Source organism: Haliaeetus albicilla, chromosome 7 (genome assembly GCF_947461875.1).
Source record: "Haliaeetus albicilla chromosome 7, bHalAlb1.1, whole genome shotgun sequence".
Taxonomy (NCBI): domain Eukaryota; kingdom Metazoa; phylum Chordata; class Aves; order Accipitriformes; family Accipitridae; genus Haliaeetus; species Haliaeetus albicilla.
This window is the reverse complement of record NC_091489.1, coordinates 41,492,521-41,518,786: the sequence shown is the minus strand read 5'-3', so window position 1 is coordinate 41,518,786 and position 26,266 is coordinate 41,492,521. Positions and strand designations below refer to the sequence as shown.

The window sequence follows — 26,266 nt, the reverse complement described above, 5'->3', positions numbered from 1 at the left end:
GCTCTCCCTGGGGTAACTGAATACATGGGAGACAATCAGGATAGAAAGAAGGCAGTACCGGTGTGAGACCCAGCCCTCTCATCCAAATGAAGCCTTCCTGCCTGCCAGCACCTCCATCTCACCCACACCTGACTTTGCAATTCATGCAGGACTCCATTCCACAGATCTGCTCCTCCTCACCTGCTCAGGCTGGATGTCACTGTGCATATACTGCAGCAAGTGCAGAATTATCTGGCTGATCCCAGCTTTACATAAAAAATCAAACCCAGACAGGCGTAGACCCTTGGTGGGGATGTTAACTTATCCCACTCTCAAGTCTTGATCCCAAGAACAGCAAGACTGCTTCATGATGCAAATGTCCCAGCCACACAGGTAGCTTTAAGGGAAGAGACCTTATTTCCAAAAGTGTGACAGACACTGTCTCTTCTTTCCTTTCGCAAAGTCCTCCACATCACTCCCCCCATACCAAAAGCAAGTGAGTCATTTCCTCCGCTCTGGCATACCCTTCTCTGGAAGCTTTCCATTTTATCCATCTTTGCCTCACTTCAAATTCCCTTTGGGAACATAGCTCTTGCTCTCCTGCAAGCTGGTTCTCCAAAGCCTTCATTGTTCCTCTATTGTTATTTACTATTGCGCTCTGCAGCTGCACTATTTCACCCCGTGGGCATAGCGCCTGTGGACAGCTCTGTCCGTTTGTCTCTCTGCTTTGAAATGCTACCATGGCTGTCTGCAGTAAATCTGAGCCACGGCTCTGTCCATACGGACAGAGCCATCAGCCCTGTGGCTGTTTGGACAAGGGTTTTTTCATAGCCAGTGCTATGAAACTATGTTGTGCATCAGTTGTGCACTGTGATTGTGCCTGATGCATTTCTCCAGGATGGACATTCTTGTCTAGAGGACGTTCTTCACTTGTTTGGGAGATGTGAACAACTGGCAGCATTGGACTGCTGGATGTGATTTAACTGAGCATTGGGCCTGGTGAATTACACTATCAGCACCTCACAAAATGTTTTAATTTATCTGGTTGGTAGAAAGATCTTCGTCTGTTACTGGTTACTTTTGGAAACCCAGACACACACACCATCAGGTGACTGGGAAGGATGATCTATGGATAGATAACCACTTTTCTTCCTTCCCTGTGTCTGCTTCCATCTCCAGAAGAGCTGCAGGAGAACAAAGTAACGAACGAAACTGCTCTGAAAGAGACTGGGGGTGGGGTGTCCTTCTTTTCTCCTTAATTGTAATACTGTGAATTAATTCAGTTTCTAGCAGGAACGAGGAGTTCCCAGCAGCCCTTAGACATCCAGATAAGACCGAGCTGTTCATTCAGCCCCTTTGGGTTCTCTGGTACCTGCCTCACTGCCAACTGCTTCACACAAACTTTTTGGAGAGTCTTAAATTATTCGAGCGTGACACAGAGCAAGGGGTTTTGCATTCTTAATTGGCAAAGCCTTTTCCCACTCCACTCTGGAGGCCCCTGAGCTGTCCTGCCAATTTATTCTGATCCTGATTCACAAGCCTTGCAAACATCTTCCCAGGGCTGCCCAAAAGCCCTGTCAATGTAACTGAATCCTCATCTGCCAGTTCTTATCATCTTCTCCTGAGGCTTTCCCAGTATCCTCCTGTTTGACTTACAACACCCCTTCTTGCAGTCACCCTGCCCTCCAAAAAAGCCCTGTTGGTGTATCTGACTTTACCTGTTAAAGAGGCAATGCACACAGAGGAGAGAAGGAAATGGGCTGGGTTGCAGGTGAGCCCTCCACACTGTACTAGCCACAGCTCCTCCCCAGGAAAGGGGAGATTGAGGAAATAAACAGCTAGGAATGCAGATGAAATGAAAGAAGGTTTTAAAGCGTGCGGGGTGGGGGTGGGGGATAAAGAAGGAAGATGCAGCAGAAAGGAAGGTCTCTCTCTTCCTCTTCCCATTCTCTTCTCCTCTCCTCTGCACTTTCTCGCTCTCTCAGGACCTTCATGTCTCATTTATCTTCCTTGTCTCCTGGTGTTTCCTCTTATTGTCAGCAATTATCCCTGTTGCCTTTCACAGCTTCCTAGCTGGACTCCTGCAAAGATGTGACCAACACTTTTGTAGGATAGCTCAGCCTGTCCTCAGGAAAGAGACCTGCAGATGTAGGGGCAGGGCTTGTTTTCATAGGATTGTATCATTGTTTGGTACTTGCCATTCTGCGGAAGCACTGCATTGCCACACAACCCAGTCTTAGGTAGCTGGGATGGGTACCAACATTGGGATGTTCACACCATAGTCTTGAGAGCTCGGAAAGAAGGAAGTACTCTGATAGACACCCCAAAGCATCTGCATTTCTCCTTGTGCGCCTTCATTCTTTCCCTCTTCTCCTTACTGTCTTTACCCAGTGCCCTGTAGTTACCTCTCTTTCTTCCGCTAACTGATAGCTGCGTTTTCCCCTCTTTAAAGTTTCCTGGCCCCTTTCCATTATTATACAGCCCTGTTCAAGTTCCTGGAGATTAATTTTTGCTTTATTTATTTATTTTCCTTTCCCTCTTTCTCCTTCTGCCTCCCTTCCCCACACACATATACACACCTACTGATTTACAGCGGTAGCAGGAGGCTGATGTTCTCTGCTCGCTACCTGCCATCCAGAGAGCCATTAGGGGCCAATTCATCACGGAAATGCCCCAGCCAAAGTGACTGGAAGATTCTTTACAGTCGCCGTCCCTGCCACAATCTCTAATGCTGTCCGGGGGTTTGGATTGCAACATGTCAGCTGTCTGCCTAGGCATGGCTGTAAGTGAGCTGTCTCAAGGCAGAAATATTATTTACAAGATAATGTGGCTTATGGAGGAGGGAAGAGAAAGAAAAGTGACTGCCACTGCCGAGGACAGTGGGGAGCAGAGCCTCACGTTCTGATGACTACGGCATCCTGCCACTTGAAGACACACAGCTCTGAGCTCTTAATTAAGGAACAGGGGAAGGCGGGGTGTGGGATGCTGACTGATGGAGGCTCTGAGGCGTCCTTGCGAGGCAAGAGAAAAGCAGGTTTGCATGGAAAGGGGTGGGGGATCAGCGTCAAGACAATTCCCAGGACAAATTCTTCATTGGTAGCAACATCTTAGCATGGTGCAGGGAGTTCAAGTGTTTTGTACTGATACAGTAAATATGCCACTTCTCTGCTGTGCAATTTGTTGGTATTGACCAGAGAGGGGATTTCCCTGGGAAATGTTTATACACCTCAGTTCACTCCTGGATGACAGCAGCAAATTTGAAAGGTGAAGAAGGCTGGCTGTGAGGTGAGATCTGGGAATAGGCTGTTGGCAACGATTCAGCGCAGTCAGTTCTGCAATTGTACCTGGTACATGGGATTTCAGGGAGCCCAGCCTTCGAGCTGAGCAAGTGCTGAATCCATGGATGTAAGGTGGGAGTAAGTGGCAGATTTTCACCCTGAAAAGTCCTGTAGAAGTTGTCCTATGTGGTTTGGGAATGTGTGCAGACATTTCATAATCATGCACACATGTAAAGTGGGTATAATTTTGAGGCCTTGGGGATGGGTAGTTTAGTGGAGATACTGGCTACCACTATGATACCCAAACCCATAACTGTTGCAGAATAAGGTCCATATAGTCCAGTATCTGGTCTCCATGAGCAGCCAGTAGCCAGTGCGTTAAGAAAAGTACAAAAATGAGGTGTGACAGACAAGTTCTACAAAGCACCTTGTTCCCTCATTCCTGGCTCGCTCCCCTCCCCTGAATTTCTTTTCCTTCTCCTCCTCCTCCTTCTTTCTCCATTCCAATTATCTCCTTCTTTCATCACTGCCAGAGCTGTAAGTACAAAGTACCAATTAGCTAGTTTTCAAGTTTAATTAGGTTGGAAGGTAGAGCAAATTAAATCCTTTTATCATACGTTTCAAAGCGCTTTCCTATCAGGCCCGTGGGATAGGTTTCCTTTGAATGAGGTCCGCGTTAGTCACCGAGGAGCTGGCCCAGGTCACAGAGCTCTCCAGCCATGGAGCAAACAGGAGATGAAATGCAAGATATGATATATCTCCCCCTCACCCCTAAATCCTACACTAAGGGCATCTTTTTTGTAAGGTTTAGGGCTGCACATACCTCTGCTCCACCTCAATAAATTGAGCACTGGTCCTTGGCTCTTCTAAGACCTACGTTAATAGCAAAGCTCTCCTTAATTTCAACAGCACCAGGAATTCAGTGAAGACACTGTGACAAAGCCCTGCAGAAGGCTTTCCAGATAGTTAAATAATATCAAGTAGCAGGTCCACATGAGTCCCTCTGCACCACATGGGGTGACTGCTTGGAGGCACCTTTATTCCCTAAACCCTTCTTTCTTTGAGGACAGAACAAAGGCAGAAAAACGGATCCAGGAATAGCCACCTGATTTAAGGGGAAATTGCAGAATATAGTAAGAAAGCGGTTAGCTCTTGAAGACACACTGGGATGCAATTGTAGTCACAGATTCCTGTTCCTCTTGAGCTCTGACTACTATGTTTCAGTATGACCTGTGTCCCCCCATGAAGATGCCTGCACATGGTTACCTGAGACAATTTCAGAGCACGTTGGCATCCTTGCTCCTGGAGTCCCTGGTTCTACTGGCCTTTGTGCCTTACCAGTTGTGTTGTCTGATGCTCTAACCCTCCCTCCTGTGCTTCCCTGTGTGTTGCAGATAAGCCACTACCTCAGGGTGCCCCAGGAGGCATTATTGGGATCGTGGGAGGAGTCATTGCAGCAGCTCTCATCATCGGCGTGGCTGTCACCGTAATTATTGTCTACAGGCGGCAACAAAAGAACCGCACTGAAACGGACAATGACCTGTAAGTAGCCCCATGCTTGCAGAAGTACAGCACACTGATGGTACAGGTGCTATTGGATGGGGCAGCAGACAGAGAGCACTGCTGGCCTTTCTGCTATCTGCACACAAGAAAAGCTTGGCAGCAAACCATTTTTCCTGCCATTTCGTCCTGTCTGCCTCCCTCTGGCTCACTCGTCTGACTCTCTTCCCTTCCTTGGGGCCCCTACTGCTTTCCATCCTGCTCTCTCCTATTTTTGAACTCTTATCGCAAGCCTTAAGTGGAAACTGAAGCACAATGATGCTCACCCAGATGCTGCTTTTGCTGTAGCATATCCTTGGACATGGTGCAGCTGCTCAGCGCCCCTCACCTCCAGTGGTTGGAGAGGATCCTATTCTTCCTTTTTCAGAGAAATGGCTTCAGGTTCCTGATTTAGACTGAATCACATTCTGTCACCAGAGAGGGGTCTCTGGTAGACCCTGAGTACCTCTGAATGTATCCCAAAGAGTCCAGAAAGGTTTCACATCCACTCAGCATTCCAGTTTTGTACATATGGTGCCAGCCTGAAGACATGAACTCTGGCAATAAGAGAGTAGGGAGAGGGGACCCCTGAGGGGCTCCTCTTTGACAGGTACTTGCTTTGCTCTGCCCTACACCGTGCAGCACAGATCCCAGGCAGGGAATTTGGTGGTGTGGAGTTCAGCCTGTGCAGCGTGAACAGAACCCTCTGCAGAAATATTTACCCTGGCCTCTTCCTGAAAAGCTCTGTCTTGTCACTGACTTTTCACAAGAGCACACCCCGCTTCCTTCCCACCTCAAAGGGGACACATGAAAAGCCCAAAAGCTAGAAGTTGCTTTTATCTTCCACAACCCCCCACCTCATTGTTGTTACATCTTGGCCACATTTTGTGCTCCATTTAATCCCATTTGAGAGAGGGCATTGGAGGATAGCGGGTGAGGGAGGGAGAAGAACAGGAGAAAGTAGGAGAGACAGAAAGGAACACAAACAAAAAAATAGCACCACAAGGTGAAATTGCATCAACAGCATTGGCCCTGTGATACAGATGCATTCAGACAATCCACTTCCCACAATGGCCCTCCATGCAGGCAGAGGAAAGAGCCACTTTAGCTGAGAATAGAAACACAATGGTGCCCTAGTCTGCAGAGGTGCTGCCTCTATTGTGGAGCCTGCTCCAATGCCTCCAGAAGTTAATAGCACTTCTTTTCTTTGGAGCCATAAAGTCAATGTTTTGCAGAGCCTCGGGGACCCATTTTACTCTCCCCCTTACCCATACACTCTGGCTCCACGCTGGAATCCATTGAGTTGCCAAGGAAAGTCACCCATCTCTATCAGAAGATCTGGTGAAGTTTGCACAGAGAGAAGGGAGGGGGACCCAGCTAATTAGTGGATCAGGGTTTTAATAAGTTTTGTAAAAGGATTAGATACATCTGTGCATATGAACAGAATGTGCAGAGACAGTCTCTAGGCTAGGATTATAATGGCTGCCAATCCTTATGCTCTGGGGCAAAAGCTGATCCCCTGACTGGGGGTCAGGGATGAAAGTCCCTGCATGGTATAGCACGTCTATGAGGAAGATTCAGACTCCTACTGGGAAGCCTGTGGCAGGGGTACCATTCCAGATAAGCTACCAAATTGGGGCTGACATTACATTGTTGATTTGCAGTGACCACTGCCAGACACTTTCTGGTACCCTACAGCCATAAAATAAGCCACCTCCCATGGGATGATTTGGAGCCATTCCAAAACAGTGCTGGGAGACAGGTATCCCAGCTGTACCCTCGGGATCTGCAATCCGACATGGGGATTTGCTTGGAATTATGAACAGAATGCTAGGAGGGAGTTTATTTCTATTACCAATTCTAATTGGGGTGAGAAAGAGGGCATGGGGGAGGTACTGAGAATAATCTATATGATTATATTGGCAGCGCAGTGACAAACACAATCAAATCTTTGGCGCATGCAGGATCTGTCTTGTTACGACACATCAAAGCAAGCAGACCCCTTTCTCTTGCTCTCTAATCAGCAACCACTTCTTTATCTGCAGAATTGACTTGCCTCCATCCCACAAACCTGCCCCTCCACCAAAGAGGAAACAGGAGGTGAAAAGCCACCTGACTGCAGAAGACATCCAGGTATGCCTCCCCAGCCCAGCTGCAAGTTCCTTCCTCTGGCAAGGAAAACTGATTCCAAGCAGTGTCCACAGTGCCTAAATGTTGGAAAACAAGGTTTGCAAGAGCAAAGAATTCCGTGGCCTAAGTTTGAGAGGCAGAAAGTAAGGACTTGTCTGCCCAGAATTCCCAAAGACTGGCACTAATTGAAAGCTATAATTTGGAACCTGCTTACTCCCTTTCATGGGGATTGAATTCCAAATGAGATGGTGTTCAGCTGGGCTCTTAGGTGTGAGGACTTTTCAGCATCCTCACCATCTTGAATGTCATGAGTGGTGTGAGAAAGACAGACAGAGAACAGGAGGCAAGAAATATGGCAGGAGCAAGGGAGAAGGTAAGATGCACTGCCCTTCATGGTGTTATCTTGTGGTGGTGTCACCTGAAGTCGATGTTGCCCCAAACTGTGACGAAGGATAGTACTTGCTCTTCTCATCCCTCTTCTCTCTCCTCTATTACAGGTTGTTCACTTAGACAACATGAAACACGAGGAAGAAATCCAGAAAATCCCTTTGCAGACTCCGTACTATGACATGGCAGCCACCGAGCCCTCTCCCTACACTGACAAACTGGTAAGGAGATCAGGGTTCTAATAATGCTGTCTGACCTCATCTTCACCCCCAGCCTCACTGCCTTTCACATAGGTTCTCTCACCCTATAAAATAAAAGACCCCCACCATCCAGTGGGGGCGAACAAGCAGCCTTCATGGTCCAGGAGCATCCTCTCCTGGAGGAAGGCAACCTCCACACTCTGATCTCAGCCCACCTCTCAAATACTACTGACCCTAATTCAGCACTTGCCCCTTTTGCCCTTTGTTTCCATAGGTCCTAGAGCTGTGCTTTTATGGGTCATTGGACTGCTGCAACCTGTGGTAGTCTCATCTTTACATACATATGAGACCTAAGCCTACAAGCCAGCTATCCCACCCTGGTCACTCTTCACCTTCTGCAGTTGAGCCCCTGTTAGATTTTGCAGCTGAACAAAGCAGCTCTCGAAGAGCACCGTGCGCTGCAGTGAGAGCTTCACAAAGCAATTTTCTGCAGGACAGAGCGTGCCGGTATTTGGCTCTCTATAGACAACAAGGTCTTTAAACCCCCGTTTTCTGTGTGGATTTGTTCAGCCTCAGATAGGGAGATGCTAATGTGAGGCAGCAGCAGAGAGATTAAGGGTCAGGGAGAGATGTTAACAGCCATGCAGGAAAGGCTGGTTTTCAAGGACTGAGGCTGAAGGAGGAAATGTTAGATACAAGGGGCAAAGGCATAGGAAACAGAGAACAGGTAGGATTAGTGTCCTCCCTTGTTGAGAAAACAGAAAACCTTCCTCCTCTCACGCTTTGGACAATATCCTTTCCCTCCCTCACCCCGTGGCATGGGGCTGCTCCCCCCATCCTCCATGGGAGACATAGGATCCCCATGTAAACGCTGCAGGTCTCTCTCAAACTCTTCCTCCATGAGGGGTGGTTCAGAAGACTAAACACCAGGCCTGGTGCTTCTAGATCTCAGCAATGTGAACCCAGTCTTTTGAGAAAGCAATGTAAATGTGAGCCCATACTAGAGTAATATTTTATGAACATAACTAATTATAACCCTCCCTCCAGTTCATCCTGGTATGACCCTTTAATGTATATTTCTGTGCAGATAATAGAAGGACAGGGCCCAGTGACCTTTAGCTAGCAGAAGTCTACAGCGATACAGATGCCGAGGGCATTGAAAATAAAAAGACACAGCTCCCTGCCGAGCTGTGTTGGTGTGATCCTGTTTACCTCATCTTAGCTGAACATGGCTGATGTTCCTAAAGAAAAACTTCTCTTTGGAGCTGACCCTCAGTCCTGGGGCTTGTCTCCATCTCTTTCTAATCCTTGCTGAGTGATAGGTGAGTTTTAAATGAAGCACAGGATGCTAGAGCCAGATGGGCTACTCTGTGGAAAGCATCTGAGGGCCGAATTTCAGGCAAGCAGGAGGATGGAGGAGTTCATTTCAGGAAATAACGAGCAGCCAGTTAATTAAGTGGCAGAGTTAGTGATGTGAGATGGGGCCTGGTGGGTAGCTGCTCCGTAACCATGGGAACTGAGTTTGCTGCTCTCAATCCTGGTCTGAGAAGATGTATTTCTATGTCCTGTGCTTGGCACTCACTGCTCCCTACCTTGGTTTTAGCCAAGAGGTGAGGCACTATGGAGCCCTTATTTCATTTGGCCCACGAAGAAACTCCCTTAGCAGTCAGGATGTGGTGTCTGGGCGACTCAGCCACTGCTGCCACAGCTCTGCCCACTCTTGGCACAAGTCTAGCACAGCTGTGAATTGGACCTGTCCTCTGGTCAGCTTGGCTGGCAGTCCCTGTAAATGGTATCAGTCTCCCCCATCATGCAAACACACCATGCTTTGGCTTTTTGCCCCAGGAATGAGATGAGGCTTGCTCCCATTTCTTGCTAAATCACTGTATCCTTTGGGCAGGCAGCACCCTATTCAAGTTTGTGACTGGCAAGGGGAAGAAGGGTGTCACTTTGCTGCCTACGAGTGCTGGTTTTGCTGGATTCTTCCCAGATAACAGAGGCAGTACGTACTGCCACAGCCAGGGCCAGGTGTGCATTACGTTGCCCAGCCATGCTTTGCAAAGAAACCAGCTCTTGCCCTCCTCCCTGCAGGACCACTCACAGGCGTTGCAGAGGCCTCCCATTCATGTCACACACATGCACTTCCCGGCAGAGGGGTTGCTGAAGAGTGTCTGGGGTAGCACTCGCATGGAAACCTTCAGGGAACCACAGCAGGGATAGTGGTAGTTACCAAAACCAGCACACTCAGCTCAGGCCCAGTAACCACACTCCAACAGCGTGCTGAGGGACTGACCAAGGCAAGCTAGACCTGAGAGATGGGTCAGTTGGAGGATGAGGAGGGAAGCACATTCCCCTTCAGCTTCATTGTGTCTCTGCCAACCTCACTTTGATACAGCCCCCTGCCACTGTATTCAGACACAGATGTAGGCAGCTGCTCTGTTGTATATACGGTTCTGGGATCCTTTAAAGGGGAAGGCACAAAAGAAAGGCAGGATATTCTTGTTCTGCTTGTACTTCATCTGGAGATTTGACTTGGGAGTGTAGTGAAGAAGATGAGAGTTGAAGGGAACGGATTCTGCAGAAAAATGGGGCGGGTGCATTCAGCTTTAAATGAATTGTGCAAAACCTCGTAATTTGGGATAAACTAGATTTATCACAAGACGGCATGAAAGCCACTGCCTGGGGTTGACAATTTCACAGCACTAGAATGGGAGTCAGAAAGTGATTAGAGATGGCAAAGAGCGAGGGAGGGGGAAATGGGAGAGGTGCCAGGAGAAAATAAAAGAGGCAGGTGGAGGAGGAATCCACAAAGAGGGTGTGCAGGTATGTGTGTGTGGATGTGTGCAGATGAGTGCTGGCAGGGGACCAGGCGAAGGGGAGAGGCTGGGGCATGTCTGCAGGGACAAGATACCTGCAGAAGGGAGCAGGGTTGGGCCCTGCATTACAGGCTACAAATGAATATGTATGTTTATGTGTTGTAAACTGTGGGAAAGATAACATGAAGCTGACAGCACAGAAGTATACAAGGACAGTGTAGTGGACAATTAAGGGTACAGAAGTGAGCATAGGGGTGATGGGATTGCCTGCAGCATTTGTTTCTGAGCTCTTGTGAGGTAAAGCTTTGGTTTATGTGAGGATATCTAAGCAGGAGTGAATGGGATGGAAAGGTGAGCGTGTGTTTCAGATAACACCTACAAAGACTATATATGTCTGAGAGTGCCCGTACCCATGCATGTCAGTGTGCAGAGTAATGTGTGTGGGTAAAAGCAGAGGTGTGCTCTCCATGCGCGTGGCAGTGCCTATGTGTGATGTAGAAGCTGTGTGTTTGTGTGTGAGAGAGGTGGAGGTACAAGAGCATGTAGGAGCAGAAGTATGATTAGTGTATATGTCAGCAATACCCATTTGCACAGGTAGAAGAGAAAATTTTGTTGCTGCAGACAGCAAAATAATTCCTTTCGGTTTACAGGGCAATTACCAGGGTGCCGATGCTGATGATTTACACAGAGCGCTTGCATGTGGCAGTGCTAGACCTTGTATACAAGTCACATTATTGATATTGTAATAAATTCTACTCCAAACAAGCAGCAGGGAGCAGGAGCAAGCCCAAGAGTGGCAGAAAGCAGGGGAGCTCCATGGAGAAAACACCTCCAGTGGGAAGGAAGTACTATTTTGTAGAGGAGTGAGGCAAAGTAGACAGGACAGGAATGAGGAGGTAAAGACAGTCTGCCTTCCTCTGGGACTAGAGGAGGTACTGAGATACAAAGTTCAGGGGGAAAGAGTTCTGCAGGGCATAGGTTTGGGTTTGAGACTGGAGCTGGCATTACTAATTTTCTTAAATATCCATAGACACTCAGTCTGGGTCCAGACACGAAGCAGAGAGGCCATAGCATACACAGCTTTCATGCCAATAACTTGCCACTGCCACCTGGTCACCCCCCCCCAAGGGCAGGACAGAGGGCAACCTCAAACCTCCTGGTCCTCCAGTGTCTAGCTTCGCTGAGCACCACAGGGAAACTGGACACTGGAAATGCCACTGCAGCCATGTTTCCCTTTCCCCCCACCCCTGTGGCTGAGGGGCACCATCAGAGAGCCAAACCCTGCTACAGAACAGCGCAGCAGTCAGAGATAATCACTCATTGAATAACCCCTTCCAGCAACAGGCACTAAACCAGCTCATTACAGGCCTATAAACTTCTGAAAATGGCTCTGCCACAGCTGGTACATGGCTGAGGACACTTCCAAACAAAGAGAAGAGAAACATTTTCAAATTAAACACCTTTTGCATAATTGCCATGTGATGGAGTCATTTTGGAAAAGGGATAGAGAAATTGGAAAGCTCTTTCAGTTGGAAGAGACAACTCTCTCCTCTCAGAGAGGCTTAGCAGATGCTTGGCTAATGCTGACACAGAAAACAGGCCCAAAAGCAAGTGCTAAAGAAACTCCACAGGGCAAGTAGCCAGGGTATCCCCTCATACCTTGGCTACTGACACCAGGGCTCCTCCTGGTGACTCATTTTCCCAACTGAGGAGTGAGGTTTCCATGCAATCCTGCCTTCCAGGGTTCTCTGACCATTATTATTTGCAAAGCATGAAAGATGTCTGGGTAGGAATGATCAGACAAATTGGATAATATTCCATTCATGCAGTTCTTGCTGATAAGCCCGCTTAGTAAGGGAATACCCATAAATATTTTCATGCCAAAGAAGGATGCTTTTAGCATCTATTAGATGTTATTACAACGACAAAATCATGCTGCATAGTTAATCTGCAGTAGCACTGTGCAGTCAGCCTGGTGTTAAAATGTAGCACTTAAGAACTCTGCAGCCCCCATTCTAGGGCAAAACAACAGTATTGGCTAAGCAGTGTCATTTCCCTATGATAATGTGTCTGCTGCAAACCTGCCCTCGGAGCTATGGCTTTTAAGCCATTCCCTCCAGGCATCTCCTTCCCAATACCCCAAATTCAAGCCTTCCACATGATTTTCACTCATGCCCCCAACCCTGCGTTTGCCTCCAGTGTGCTGTGATGAACCCCAAATTCCTGGGTCAGAACTGACAGGTCAGGTATCCAATAAAGCTTGAATTCACTGAACCACCCCTGGCTAAGGAAAATGCTGATCCCAGAGGGGCTGATGGGAAGATCAGAGCAGCAAGATACTGCTGGGAGCAGCCCCAGTAAAAGGGGCAGATGGGGCAGTTGCTGGGAGTGCTGCCAACCCAGGCTGAGTCACTCAGCTCAGTGGTGGATATGGGGAGCAGTGCCATTGGGACCTGTGCTTTGATTTGGAATTTTACCTGACTGATTGTTCATTACCTCCCTACCTCCCTCTTCTTAACTGTTTTTCTCCCCCCCCCCCCCCCTTCTTCTTTCTCCCTCCACCCTTCACACACTCCCTTCTCCTGTCTCATTCACTCACTCCCCACCTTCTGCATGGTTCCTGTGTTCTCACTCCCCCCACCTCCCCACTTCAACCCCAATTCCTCCCTCCTGTGTCCCCACCGCCTTGCTGCTCTCTTCTCTCCAGAACTCTGGCAACAAGGACTGTGATGTCCACTATGCAGAGCTGGACACTTCCGCTCTGGCCTCGTCACCCAGTCCTCGGACCTCCATCCATGCTGGCGGAGACCTAGTCGAGTATGCAACCATCCAGCCCAACTTACGCTAGCGCATGTCACTCTAGGCCCTTTCCCCTCAGATTCTGGCCTCAAGGTACATGATCACACTCTGCCTTCCTCACTGCACCCCTCTGAAGTCAATGCTCCCCCTCTGCATCTCCTCCCCTTTTTGTGGAGTGGCCCCTATGCATCCAGTCTGTCCTTCTCCCCACTCCCTCCACCTCCTGCATGCTGCCCACGATGGCTTCTCTCTTTGCTACCCTTATTTCTGGGGGTGCTGACAGGAATGCCTCTGCCCTGTCTTGCCTTCTGTGCATGCTCTTTGCAGTGTTTTCCTTTGCTTTCTACAGTGAGGTGAGGCATGTGGGAGGGGGAAAGGGTTAATGGCTTTGTTTCAGAACAGGGGTCTGCCCCCTCTGCAGTCAGTGTGGCTGGAGACACAGGGAGAAATGAGGTGGGTTTGAAGGGTACAGCTCTTGGTGTGGGATTTGGTTTGGGGAATTTTTGTAAGGCTCAGCAGCATGAAGCAGAGCAGCAATACTAGGACGTGCAGAAACTGAAGCCAAAAACCTCATGGAGATGTTAAGAGTGCCTTTCCAAGCTACTCAGTACAAGAAGGGGAAGGAAAGAGAAGGGGACTGACAGAAAGAAAAAAAAAGAAGAGTTTTCGTGCATGGAAGCAACTATAGTTAAGATGGAGCATATGTGCATGTGTGAAAGAACAAGGTGGGAGAGTATGTGGGAGAATACAGGAACACATAAAGGTTCCTGCACCTGAAAGAGTCAGTGAATAAGAGACAGTCAGAGAGGGACCACATATGCAAAAATAAAAGAGCTTGCCTTGCGTGAGGTTGGTACAGACAGCATGTTTGAGAGAGATGGAGAAAGATTATTTTCTTTGGTGCTCTCCTTCTCAGATGAGAGACCAGACCTGACTGTTTCCCTGTTCTGATGTTTTTCTGACCACTATAAGGGTCACCAAGCTCCTTTAAGCTCAGGGCCTGTGGTAGGGGCTGATTAGGACTCAGCTTGCACTTAAACCTACAAGTGGTTCTGGACCATCTCTAGCTACCAGTGACCCTTTGAAATGGAATGGTGTTTGCAGCAGAAAGAGGTCTCTTCAGCTCCTCTTACATTCCCTTACCCTATAATCATACCCTTTTCTCAGGTATTAAAGCCACCAGGTCCCTGTCTGAAAGGGAGGCAACTCTCCCTTCCCATCCCACAGGAGATTTGCTGGGTGATGCCAAGAGTTGTTGGCCAAGGAGGTGCTATTGGCAGCCCCCTCCTTGCCTATAACCCTCCCTCAGTCCTGTGTATTCCCCCCAAGTTGTGGTGACTGCAGCTTCTGCCTTAGAATCATAGAATCATTTAGGTTGGAAAAGACCTTTAAGCCTTGCTCCTTCCCCTTTATTTTGCTGCCTTTTATATTGGAGGAAGGGGCTGTGGGTTTAATGGGGCTACAGCCCCACAGGGGTACTCAACAAAGAGGTGGGGAGAAGAGGTGCAGACAAGGAAGAAAGCAAAGGGAGACATGAGGTGCTTTGCAGCTCACTGAATCCCTCCCAGGTCACCCAGGATAGATCAGAGGTGGCACACAGAGAAGCAGCAACCTGGGGATGGAGAGGGGTGGTTTGCAGAAGAAGATAAAGGACAAGGGCATTGGATCCTTGGGAAGGAGGGGAATAGCTCTTTGCAGGAGGATAAACAGGAGAAAAATGGCATTTTCAAAAAGTCCCACTGGACTGTCCCATTGATTAGTGCCTCCCTGAACATCTGTGCTAACAGGTGGGTGAAGGTGGAGCAGAAACACCGGGGTAGAAGGTGTGCAATGGGTTAGTTCAGTTTGCCTTTATCCCCGTGGTCCCTGGTTTTCCTGTGTTGGAAGCAGCCCTGTAGTTCCCTTGCTGTAGCAAAAGCCTTCCTAGGTAAGTGTCTGCAGCAGGCCTGGCCCGGACCAGAATGGTAACCTCTCTCTCTTGCGGTGTCTCACCCACCCCTGCTCCCAGAATGAGGATCAAGGTCTTCGTAGACGTAACGAGCGAGAGTGGACAGTAAGTTTTGAATTGGTTTGGTTTTTCTTTTCTCCATTTGGTTGTGGGGTCTGTTTGTCACTGGAGAGAGGAGCTGATCAGCTCCCAGGCACCTGCTACCAAAAGGCAGCAGCACTGCCAGCCTCTTGCACGCAGAGAGAGGATGAAAATGCCAACCTAGAGGAAGATGTGGTTGAAAGCAGCCACCATCCCTTACGCCTTCACCTCCAGTTCCCAACGGTTTCTTGGGCTGCACTGGAGGACACTCCTACTGCTACAAACAAGGCAAGCACTCCCTAATCCATCTTGGGAGGTCTTGCCTTCTCCTCCCTGGGGTGGGGGATTTTATTGTGAGCAAAAGGACAGTAATCCTCCAAATCCAAATTTGGAAATCCTCCCAGTTTCTCTGAAGTAAAAATAAAGCCAGTCATACGGTGCTTTGAAGGTGTAATCTCACCACCACAAATTCTCCCTGCTAAGAGACACCACAGATCAGGACAAATTTTTTTTTTTAAATGCTTTTTAAATTATTTCCTCCCCCTTCACATCCCCACACTCCTGCTCTCAGTTTTGTTTGGGAATTTCTCGTCCCTGTTACAGCAAGAATAGGTCAAAATCATGAGACTTGCACCAAGATCCCAGCAAATTAGTGACCAGGGTTCAGGTTCCCAGCTCTGCTTTCTGCATGTCCCTATAAAACAATTACACCTGCACCAGTTACAGATTTGGTGCAGACTAAGCTGGGGATGTTGGAGAACCATCAAATGTAGCAGCCTTGACTCAGTTCCCAGGTGCCACATTTCCTTCCTCTCAACACCAAGGTCGCCTGAATACCCCCTCAGGTCAATAGCCCCATTTCCAATTTTCAGGAGAAATACAGCAAAGAACCAAGGCATCTCCTTATTAGTTTCCCATTTGTAAATGAGGATAGCAGCCCTGCCCTGACTCGAAAAGGGTAGAGAGAAGGACTCAGGAGGGAAACAGCAAGGAGGGCAATGTTTAAGATTATTGATGGTCTACGATGCTATAGGAATGCAGAACAGGTATGTACTATAGACAGCAAGAGTTAAAAGCATGCTATAAGAAGGAATGCAACTTTATGAGCAAGTTTTCTGCATAAGTAATACTTGCACGTGTCTGTGGGTGCATCCATCATCATAGGTGTTTGCCCTATATTTCAGAAATGTCAGTGTTCCTCATGCTCAAGCTTTTCTTTTTCTGAACCCAGGGGCAAGTCCCTCTGTCCCACTTGCCCTCAGTTTTGTCCTCGCAACATTCCACCACTCCTAAGAGCAAGCTCGGGACCACTGGTATCTGCTCATCCCTGATATGTTAATGTTTGTTCTTTACTCAGGACAGTGATTATTCTGGGAGCTCCCTCATAGATAAGGTGTCAAACAGAGCAGGAGCATGCCAGGAGATAGCTAAAGTTGCAGCCATACTTGGAGGATGAAAAGCAGCCCGAAAACGCTGAGTAGGGAGTTTAAAAACAGGGAGGAGAAGATGCGAGGCTCCCAACACCATGATTAAATGCTTCTTATTTTTGGTTCCTGTTATATTTTCTATCTTCCAACACCTACATCCTCTCCACTGACTGGTCTGCAGTATGACAACAGTCTTCTGTTGCTGTCACTCAACAAAACTACTTCTTACTGTCCATCAGCCTGTGTTGCATCCCAAAATTCAAAACCAACTGCTGGAGAGGGTCAGGGTAGTGGCAGCCCAAAGTTTGAATAGTTTTGAACAGCAGGGACTTTTCCCGGCCAGGGAAGAGGTTAACACATCCGTTAAGTGCATGAATGTGCACTGTGTTTGCTTTGAGTTTGGCCAAGCAGAGAAAACCAGCCTACTTATGTTTGTGAGCCATGCTGCAAGACTAAAGATAAGTTTCAGCTGCATGAGAGGTTATTAATTGGCTCTTGAGCTTTTGAGCAGTAGCAGAAACCACAGTCCTTGGTAGTGGTATCTGTCCAACTCTCATGTAAGAGAGTCTTCAGATTTTCCAGAGACTATAGCAGAGAAATCCTCAGGACCCTGAGAAGGAGTTTTTCACTTTTAGACCAGTAAGAACTCATTATTTCAGGCTGATTAGAAGTATAGGATATGGTCAGATTGGAGGGAAAGCTGCCTGCAGCACACCTAGTTTTACCAAAGAGATGATCTGCAAATAGAAGAAAAGCTGGAGACAGGTGTATAGGGTATGGAGAAGGGTTGAGGGGAAGTCATGGCAGAAATGAAAGCTCTCTAATTCAATCAAATACAGGCTGTTTAAAGGTAATCTGCCAGGCTGTCTGAAACAGATAGATTGCTGACATCCCCTTTAATCAAGCTCTTGAAAATAAAAGTGAGAGGGGAGGATGTAACCCAGATAATGAAGAATTGCATGGAGTCATGCTGGAAACAAAGGCAAGTGGGAGAAGTCAGGTGGGGGAAAGTGGCAGAATTGTGTGCCAGTTCAATTTAATTAGTTCATTATCCCTAATTTAATTTCAAAGTTTGTTAAAGATAAATTAGATTTGGGAAAAGTCACAGTGGGACTGGGGAAGGAAGTCAAAGGGCACTGGCTGCTAAATATGTTAAAAAACATCAGGCTGATCTTGTTCTCTTCCCTTTTGCTACTTGGAAATGAGATCAGGGAACAAAGCCAGAGCAATGTGACTCCTGGCTTCGCATACTGAAGAAAGGTGAAAGGAGACAGGGAAGTCTCTTCCTTTGACCCTGATACTGGCATTCTCCTGCTGCCCTGCTCTGGCCCCACTCCCACCTGTGAGAAGTGAGCACTGCCCAGAAAGAAAAGAAGAACTTGTTCATACTCACCTGGCCAAATAGAAGTGCTGACAAAATCACACTTATTTTCTCTAGCTCTACTTCATGGATGCTTGTTTCATGCCCACATTAACTGATAGATAAACAGAAAGAAATATGTTTTGCTGACCCAGTATATTGTCAATAGGCAGCCCATAAAATAGTATCCCATGACCCTTTCTCCTTCTTTCAGTGTTAGATGCTAACACCCAGCTCAATTTACATAAAATGTCTACTATGTTAACTGAGAATCTCTTTCCTATTAGACCTTTCTGTCTATTAGACGTTTTGAGGGCACATATTAGTATGAAGTCCTATGCTTTTCTGTTGCATGCTCAAAAAAGCATATAAACCTACCCTCTCATTTAATTGATAATAGATTGCTAGTCTTGCTAAGAGACCTTCTTGCCTACTACATCTTACTAAATTTCAATCATTGAGATATCTTCCCTGTCAGGTTAGCTTTATCCAGAAGTTGAGCTATCAATTAATGACTTACCTTTATAAAGCAGGAGGAGAGCACGGCTAATACTTTTTTCCCCCTTGCAGGTGTGGAAAGGAGTTCTGTCATGTTTGGGATTTCTTGAGAGTAGATTATACAGGGAGGGAACCTGTGCACATTCTGTGCTGGCTAACACTCTCCCTAGCTGTTAGCCCTTCTTTATCCCTTTTTATCAGCTGGTGCAATCAGAAGAATAGCAAACAGTTGCTCTTTGTTCCCTGCTTCCCTTATGGTATGGATCCCTGTTTATGCTATAGAATTTATATGAAGGTAACTGTTTCCAGGCTTAAAGTATGTGTTGCCACAGCCTACCTAGTTTTCCAGCCACAGAATTGTGTGTGGTACAGTGTAAATCTGAGTCTTGAACTCTGTAGAGGCCTAAACTTTCCATGTAAATATAGCTCCCACCTGGGAATGGGAGAGCTGTGAGTCAGGGCTGCCTAAAGCAGCTAGGAAGGTATTGTAGGGGTTAAGATAGAGTTAGTGAATTTTCCCCATGTCCCCTGGTTTGGGTTCTTCCAGTCAAACATAGCACCTCTCCACCTTTTCACTTTGCAATTAAATGCCAGAAGTGGACAAAAACCTCATGAGCTAGCTGTGGGAATGGCCCACCTGAATTTCAGGTACCAGTGCAGCAATTCTAAATAGAAGGGGCCTAGACCCTACTATTCTTTGCTATCTGGCCAGTCAAGATCACTGACTTTTAAGAGCTTGAGCAGTGGGATATACAGTTTTGCCAAGGAAAGGGAAATGAAAATCAAATTGACCTTAGTATTGCTGCTGTTTTCCTGGTGCTAAGACAAACGTTCCATCCTCTAGCACCCTTCATTGCTCTTAGCAAGACTGTTCCTGAAATTGTCTTAAGATGGTGCAGCCCTTCAACTTGCTTGTTGCCTCTTCTAGCAGTCTAAACCATCAATAAATTATTGTCGACACTTTGTTTTCTATATGATTTTTTTAAGCGTCCTGGTGAAATATTTATCCAGGAACTGGCAGCAGATGAGCAGAGTAGATTATTCTGTTCCTTCAGGCATTTTCTCCTGAGGGTCAAATCCTTGTCCTTTCCACTAAACCGACTGTTTCTGGTATTTTGAAAGAGAACAAGGAAGGACTCAAGGGCAAGTTACTTGCTTCAACCAGCCCCAGTTCAAACCACAGGCATAGAAGGTGATTGCTAGTGCATTTGCTCTCTCTTGGAGAAGAGATTAGCCCATGAATGTGGGTTGACTTTAAAGACCAAAAGCACGGTCCTCGCTAGATGTCCCTTCTGCTTGGGTCATCTTGCGGGGCTTCAATCTGGAGGAAAGAGCTTGTGTGCAGGGAGGAATCCTTCCCATCTGCTGCCACCCTCTGGGGAGCCAGAGTCCTGGGCTCTGGGAAAGCTCCGCACTCCTCTGAGCTTGCACAGCCGTGCCCCGCAGGAGCACCAGGAGAGCAGGGGGGGAATCTCTGTTTTCTTGTTGCTGCTGTTTGCGTGGAACTTTGTGGGATAAAAAAGGTCTCTGCGATTTTTGCACTCGAACAAGCAGTGTTTCTTCAGTATTTCTTGCCACACCTCTGCAAAATTATCTCAATAGAAATCAAAGCACTTTGGACTCCGAGGGGTTTTCATTCAATTCGGCACTTAAAGAGGAAGAATCAGATTTTGCAAAGCATCCATGAGAATACACTCCATCAGAGGGAAGATCGTGGGACCACAGAGCAGTCTCAATCTTGCGAGTGCTTTATATTCTCTGTAGTTGATTTGACTTACAAAACTGGCCCCAAGGCTTTTGGTGGAACTGCTCACATAGGTAAAGCTTAGCACATGCACTTCTATCTACTAGGTAAGCATTAGACACAATAACCTATTTTGCCTCCAAAGTCCCTGGTCAGACACATGTGCCCTTTAAATAATAGAGCATGAGCCTGGATTAGATTAATGATGCATACAAGCACTGCTTTTTCAAAACTCAGGTGTGGAAGAGTTAGGAAGATTGAAAATAAACTGTCCTTTCTTGGCCAGCAGCTTATTTTAACCAGAGAGGCAGAGCATTTACAAGCAAGGGGCAAACCATGCAAAATCTATACATATTCATCAGCAATACGGGTATTTCAGGAAATGAGACAAAAATTTTGAAATGTGAGGATTTATCACCTGGGTTTCTACTTTTCTGAAACAGTAAGCAAAACTATTTAATTTTCCATCCTACTTGTTATATGTATGTCTCAGCAAGGAACTGAAGAATTGTACATTTTATGGCCAATGATCCCAGAGTTTTCACCCATTGACTTTTGTCTCTACTTACAGAACTTTGGAAAGTGTCACTCAGAGATATCGAATGCGAGTGATTACCTGACCCGCTGTTACTCACATGAAGATCGATATCTGGAGAAGATCCCTCATGTCTATACCCCCTTGTCAGACCTCCCACGAGATCTTTATCCTCATCATTCTGACATCTCCTTCTGCTGCCCACCTCCCGGTTCCCGGGCTCCTTACATCTGTCCTAAGGAACAGTATGTTTAAAGTGTCAACACAGCAAAATGAAGAAGCTAATGTTTTTCACTTCTCCTGACCCTGTCGCTCAACAACCAAGGCCTTTTAGACCCCCCCCTTTGCCATTGCTTATTTTATTTATTGATTTTTAAATTTTGGTGCAATTGTAATTGACATGATTAGGTTAAGTATCTGCCTGGCTTGCTAATGCTCAAGGGAACACTCTGCCTTTGCCCACGTCTCATTCAGTACTTGCATCTTTCTTTTCTCATCCTGGCCCTCCTGTATCAAGCTGGCTATCTGTGTGCATGCATATGTGGGTGACAGCTGCCCTGTGTTGGATGGGATGTGCCCAACCTGATTAAATGTCCGTAGGTTCCCTTGTGTCAATCTCTACACTGTTTGCACCAGACTAACTGGGTGTGGATTCTTCACCACCCTTGTTACAGCTTGTGTGAAGTTTTACAGCACAGCCAGTGCTCAAATCTGAGGCTGTAGTGGGGGTTTTATTCCCTCCTTTGGAGAAATTTGTTTGCCCCTTGGCAGTGGGGATAGGAAATCCCTGTTGTAAAGAGCTAAACAGCCAAGATTGCAGAACCAAATAATAAGATGCTTATAATGAAAGATGCTCAAAACCAACCCAAGAATCAAGGAAAGGGTTTGGTTTAGGGGTTTAGTTTCTGTCCTTTTCCCCTCCTGCTCCCACTCCCAGTCTCTTGGATTGACTCTTTTAAATCCAGATGGCATGGGGACATATTTTGAAGCCGACACATTTGGAGAAAGCATCCTTTAAATAACCATCTTATAACCTGAAACCCATAGGGGAAAAAAAAATTAGAAAGGAAAACATTCTCTCTAATTTTCCTTTTCAAAGCCTAACATGACCCCCCACTAGCTTTCCCCCCTCTCTTCCTTGTATCTGTTGATTGGAATTTTAAAATGAACTCAGGCAGCATATAAAGAATAAATCATTTCAGGTAATCTTTTTGCTCTTAATGAAGGATAAAAGCCAATAGAGGAATCTGGCCTTTTAACTTTTTTTAAAGCATCTTAGTTTTGGGACTACAAATTTTTTGATATTGGAATGTGTGTGGGTGTGTAAATCCAAACGTGTACATTCCTGTGACCACAAAGTCTTTTAGAGAAGGGAATTTATTTCCACATCACATTTGTGTTCACTTGTATTAGAGGAAAAATAAATATAGATATACACTTAAATGTATATAAAAGCAAAGAAGAGGAAGAGGAGAAAGAGGAATGAACATCCTGTATAAGAGCTTGGTTTCAAGGATAACTTTCATCTGTTTCACCCAGGTATGGCATAGAAGAGATGACGGCTGGGACAGTTCTGAACAAGGGGATATGCCTTCCTGGCGAATGGGCATTTACTTTCCTTTGTCTCGGGTTGGGTATTTGGCATTCTGCAGACATTGCACACTTAACAGCACTCAGGAAACCACGAGGATGTTTGAGCAAAGTGCATGTGGGAGGGAGAGATGGGGACCACACCATTATCTGGCTGCCCAGATACCAAACAACGTTTCAGTGTGACTTGTACAAATGAGAAGTGAAGCTACCATCAAGATGAAAGCCTCCCTGTAAGAGGAGGTATGAATACTGCATTGGATGCTACCAGCCCAGCTCCTGCCATGCCACACAGACTAAGGCACCATTTTATTTTTGTATATCTGAATCTAAACAGCTATAGTTGTTCTATGCACTTTCTGTGTTCCCATCACCTAGACTAGCCTCAAGACTCACCCTGCTTGTCCCTCTTCCTCCACAGAGAAGCACATCTGTGTTCACACTACCTCGTGGATTCCCTGCAGGCTAATAAATAGATCTGTATATAAGAGAGAAGTTTATACTTCAGTTAGTTAAGCAATATAGCACTGTGTGAGGATGACGCCACACGCATGGATCCCCCTGGGCCCTTGCACGGCATACAACACACCCTTGTAGAACCAACTCTTCCCACCCCTCTTCCCCTGCTTCTCCAGTACATGTTGCTACTTCATGCTCTGTGGAGACATCACAGTAGCTGGTCACAAGGACAAGATTTCGTCTCTGTGGTGGGAAATCGCTGCACAATGTGGGGAGGTGGTTTCCTGCTGGGAAGTGGTTTCCCACTAGATTGACAGGTTGTTATATCAGCTAGGTGACCTGGCTCTGCTTGGCTGGGTGTGGTGTGGATGAAAGGGCACTGATGCATTTCTTGGCCAAGCTGAAATGGCCAGTATCTCTAACAGGCATAGCAGCTATCATATGTAGTAGAGCATGGAGTGCTGTCATTCCCAGAGGATCAAGGGACTATACAGATGTAGCCTTAGAGCATTAAACACAACTTTTCCGATGCCATCCTTTTGGTCTTGACTGATAGAACCCTTTTTGGAGTCATTTGGATTCACATTTCCTCTGCCAGTCTCCAGAGAATTCAGCCAGTCATTTCCTTACAAAAATGGACTCAAGTGCTATGTGTCTTGATGCAGATAATTTATTTCTCTCTCTTGTTTTCTTCTCAACATACCTTGGGGTACTTTCTGGTTACCACAGAGCTGGAAATTGGGTGTGCTCTGAACTGAAGCCACAGCCAACACATTCACCCCAGCAAGGGAACCATGCTTTGGAGTCTGCCAAATCTGCCTTTGGGTCACTCTGTTTGGAAAGGTGATCAGGTGCTGGAGAACCCAGGGGTCTCTGAGATCCTGGAATCAACCCAGCAACTTACCATGGAGGAAAAGCAAGCAAAAGTCTGGTACACACTTCCTTATTTGCATGCCTGTAATAGCAGGATGCTGCCTGCACAGTGGCAATTAAAGTAAATTTGATTTGGAGCCTTCACCTGATGCAGTTTCAGACAGATCTAAGAATTTAAATAAGTGGAATATGGTCAGGTCTTCAGATACATAAGGAAACAAGCTAGACAAAATGGTTGTTTGCCAGAGGAGGCAGAGAACATGTTGCAGGTGGTTTTCTCTGCTGCCCGTGGCTGGAGGGATGATGCTTTGATGAGGAAGGGGAAGGCAGAGATACAGACTGCAGCATTACAGAGGAACTCTAGTTGCCTTGTGCAGCTTTGCAATTGAGCCACAGAAGACTGCCACAAAGGGTTTTACTGTGCTTTTCAGCAAAGGGAAAGGATTCTCAATCCTCCTTAGAAAGGGAAAAAGCAAGAAAAGCCTAAATTCAAAGCAGTAGTTCAACTTAGGCCAGCACATATATTAAGCTTAGCAATGTCTTGGTTCTCTTTGCCTCTTAACAGTCTCTCTTCTCTTTAAGAACTGGCTTGGTCTCAAAAAAATAGCAGAAGAGAGTCTCCACACACCACCAAATTCCCTTGTACCCTAGGAAGAGGGGGAAAACCCCCAAAGAAAAACCCTGAAGAAAGAGACAGGGAGGTTCAAGTCCATTGTTCCGGTTTTACAAAGCTGCATTTAGAAATGGTTCTGATCCAGGGCTCTTATTCCTCCCTCCCCTTCTGTACAGTTGCACGATGTTTGCGTAATGGCTATTTCCAAACTTTGCTGCACCTATTGCCATGGGTATAACACTAGCTTTGCTTCATGATAAGGCTACCCATGTCTGCAGTGACCTCACAGGTGCAGAAATCCTGCTGCAGCAATGCTAATGAGAGGTGTTCCCCTCCTGCCATGGTGCAAAATAATTTTAAAAGATCCCTTCTCTGGGAACAGAGCTATCCAGTAACATTGTTGGGGGTAGATTGCTGAACGAGTTGAACAGGAAACTGGTCGATGGTGATCATGTGTCCAGGGGGCTAGCAGTATATGGGAGGAACTGGTGTTTTATTTCTGTCTCTTACTGGTGTGAGACATGAAGCCATTCTTCCTGTTACTGGGGTGAAATGTTGTAATTTCTGTTCCATATGTTGGTGGCACTGACACAAGAGCTCTTGCAGATGGAAAAGACTGATCACAGAACTTAAATAAAAGTGAACTGAAGAGTTATAACAACTTCTCTCATAGCTGTGAAACTTGTGTGAGGTGCTTGATCTCTTCCTTTCTCCCAGTGCTGACTGCTTCCTGAGTTGTTCACTACATCTATCACCCCTTGCACGTTCAGACCCCAAAATGTACATATGTGCACATGCACTCCTGCTTTTGCACTGAGCCCCAGGAGTTACTGGCTAAGTTCTGCCTGCTTGCAAACGCTGTCCTCAGGACTAGATAAACCCTCCTTTCATGTTGCATCCTTCACTGTCTGCAGCAGTGATGGGGACATGAGACTTAAACAGAGGAGCAGTGTTCAGGTGACCTGCAAGGAAATGTCTGGTGTGCTTTACTACTACAGCTCTGCCCTCAGAGCAACACAGATGTAGTTATGATGCCCAAGTGTTCTATGAGAGATGCCTCTTTCAGTTATTTCATTTTACCTTTTAGCTTTCTGGGAAGCCTCCTCCCAGTTTCCCCGTGCAAGTGGGTGGAATAGATTCAGAGCCACGAACAGCCAGTCCTCTGGGCCAGCAGCTATTTAGGGAAGGTATAGGTGAAGACATCCCCAGGGGCCCTCTCCTCTCTAGCCCACTTCTCTTGCCAGCACCCTGATTTCCTTCTGCAGGCAAGCAGCACTTCTGGTTCCATATGCAGATATACACTGAATGTTTTAAGGCAATAAATGCATTGCACCTGCTTTTGCTGCAAGGGACTGCTTGACAGCCCCTGCTGCTCTCTGGTGCACCGCATGGGAGCTGTCAGAGAGGGATGGGAAGCTCAGAGACCCCTCCTCTGCCCCATCCATAATGCAGGGGAAAGGAGACTACTCCATCTCTGCTCCTGCTTAATTACATGCTCCGCTAGCACCCATGAATCACGGTGCAGTGAGCGGGCAAACACTGGTGTCCCGGATATTTCCTCACCAGCAGCACATGGCGATCAAACGTACCTCGGTCAGCGGCAAAACCGGGCCCTGCACCAGCTGGCAGGAAGCACTCCCTGGTTGATCTGGATTAGCAATAGCTGGATTCATACGAGAAACAGGCAACAGAATAAACCCCCATCTTTATAGGGGGTCCTCTGCTTAAAAAAGAGTGAAGCAAGCAGTCCAATGAGAGGGCTGGGGGCAAGCGTGGTAAAGCATTCCTGTCTGCGGGGATTTCCTCTGCGGCCCCATGGCTGTGTGCCATGCCCTGGGGACAAGTGACCACGGTGCTGGCAGCACAGTCCCAGCCCAGCCTCACACCTCCACAGCCCCAGCAGCCCGGGAGGGAGCAGGATCAGGGCTTCCCAGCCAGGTTCCTGCCTTTCCCCCTTCCAGGCACTTCTCCATCCCGCGGGGGAGTGGAGGAGTTGTAGACAGACAGACA

At 47.0% G+C, this 26,266-nt stretch overlaps 1 protein-coding gene across 6 annotated transcripts in view; it reads left to right on the top strand.

Moving 5' to 3' along the window:
• Positions 1 to 24,937, top strand: part of NECTIN1 (nectin cell adhesion molecule 1) — a 108,095-nt gene extending 83,158 nt beyond the window's left edge. Inside the window, exons 6-11 of one of the 6 annotated variants that reach the window (XR_011325542.1) lie at positions 4,652 to 4,799; positions 6,842 to 6,929; positions 7,424 to 7,534; positions 13,037 to 13,221; positions 15,137 to 15,181; positions 20,758 to 20,823. Coding sequence is in view for 5 of the 6 variants with exons in the window: in XM_069788036.1 (XP_069644137.1) it covers positions 4,652 to 4,799; positions 6,842 to 6,929; positions 7,424 to 7,534; positions 15,137 to 15,181; positions 20,758 to 20,976 (611 nt within the window). In the remaining variant the exon portion in view is untranslated. Of the gene's footprint in view, positions 1 to 4,651; positions 4,800 to 6,841; positions 6,930 to 7,423; positions 7,535 to 13,036; positions 13,222 to 15,136; positions 15,182 to 20,757 lie in introns of all 6 variants that reach the window. The other 5 variants (XM_069788038.1, XM_069788036.1, XM_069788042.1 and 2 more) reach the window with 5 other exon arrangements.
• Positions 24,938 to 26,266: the final 1,329 nt, after the last annotated feature.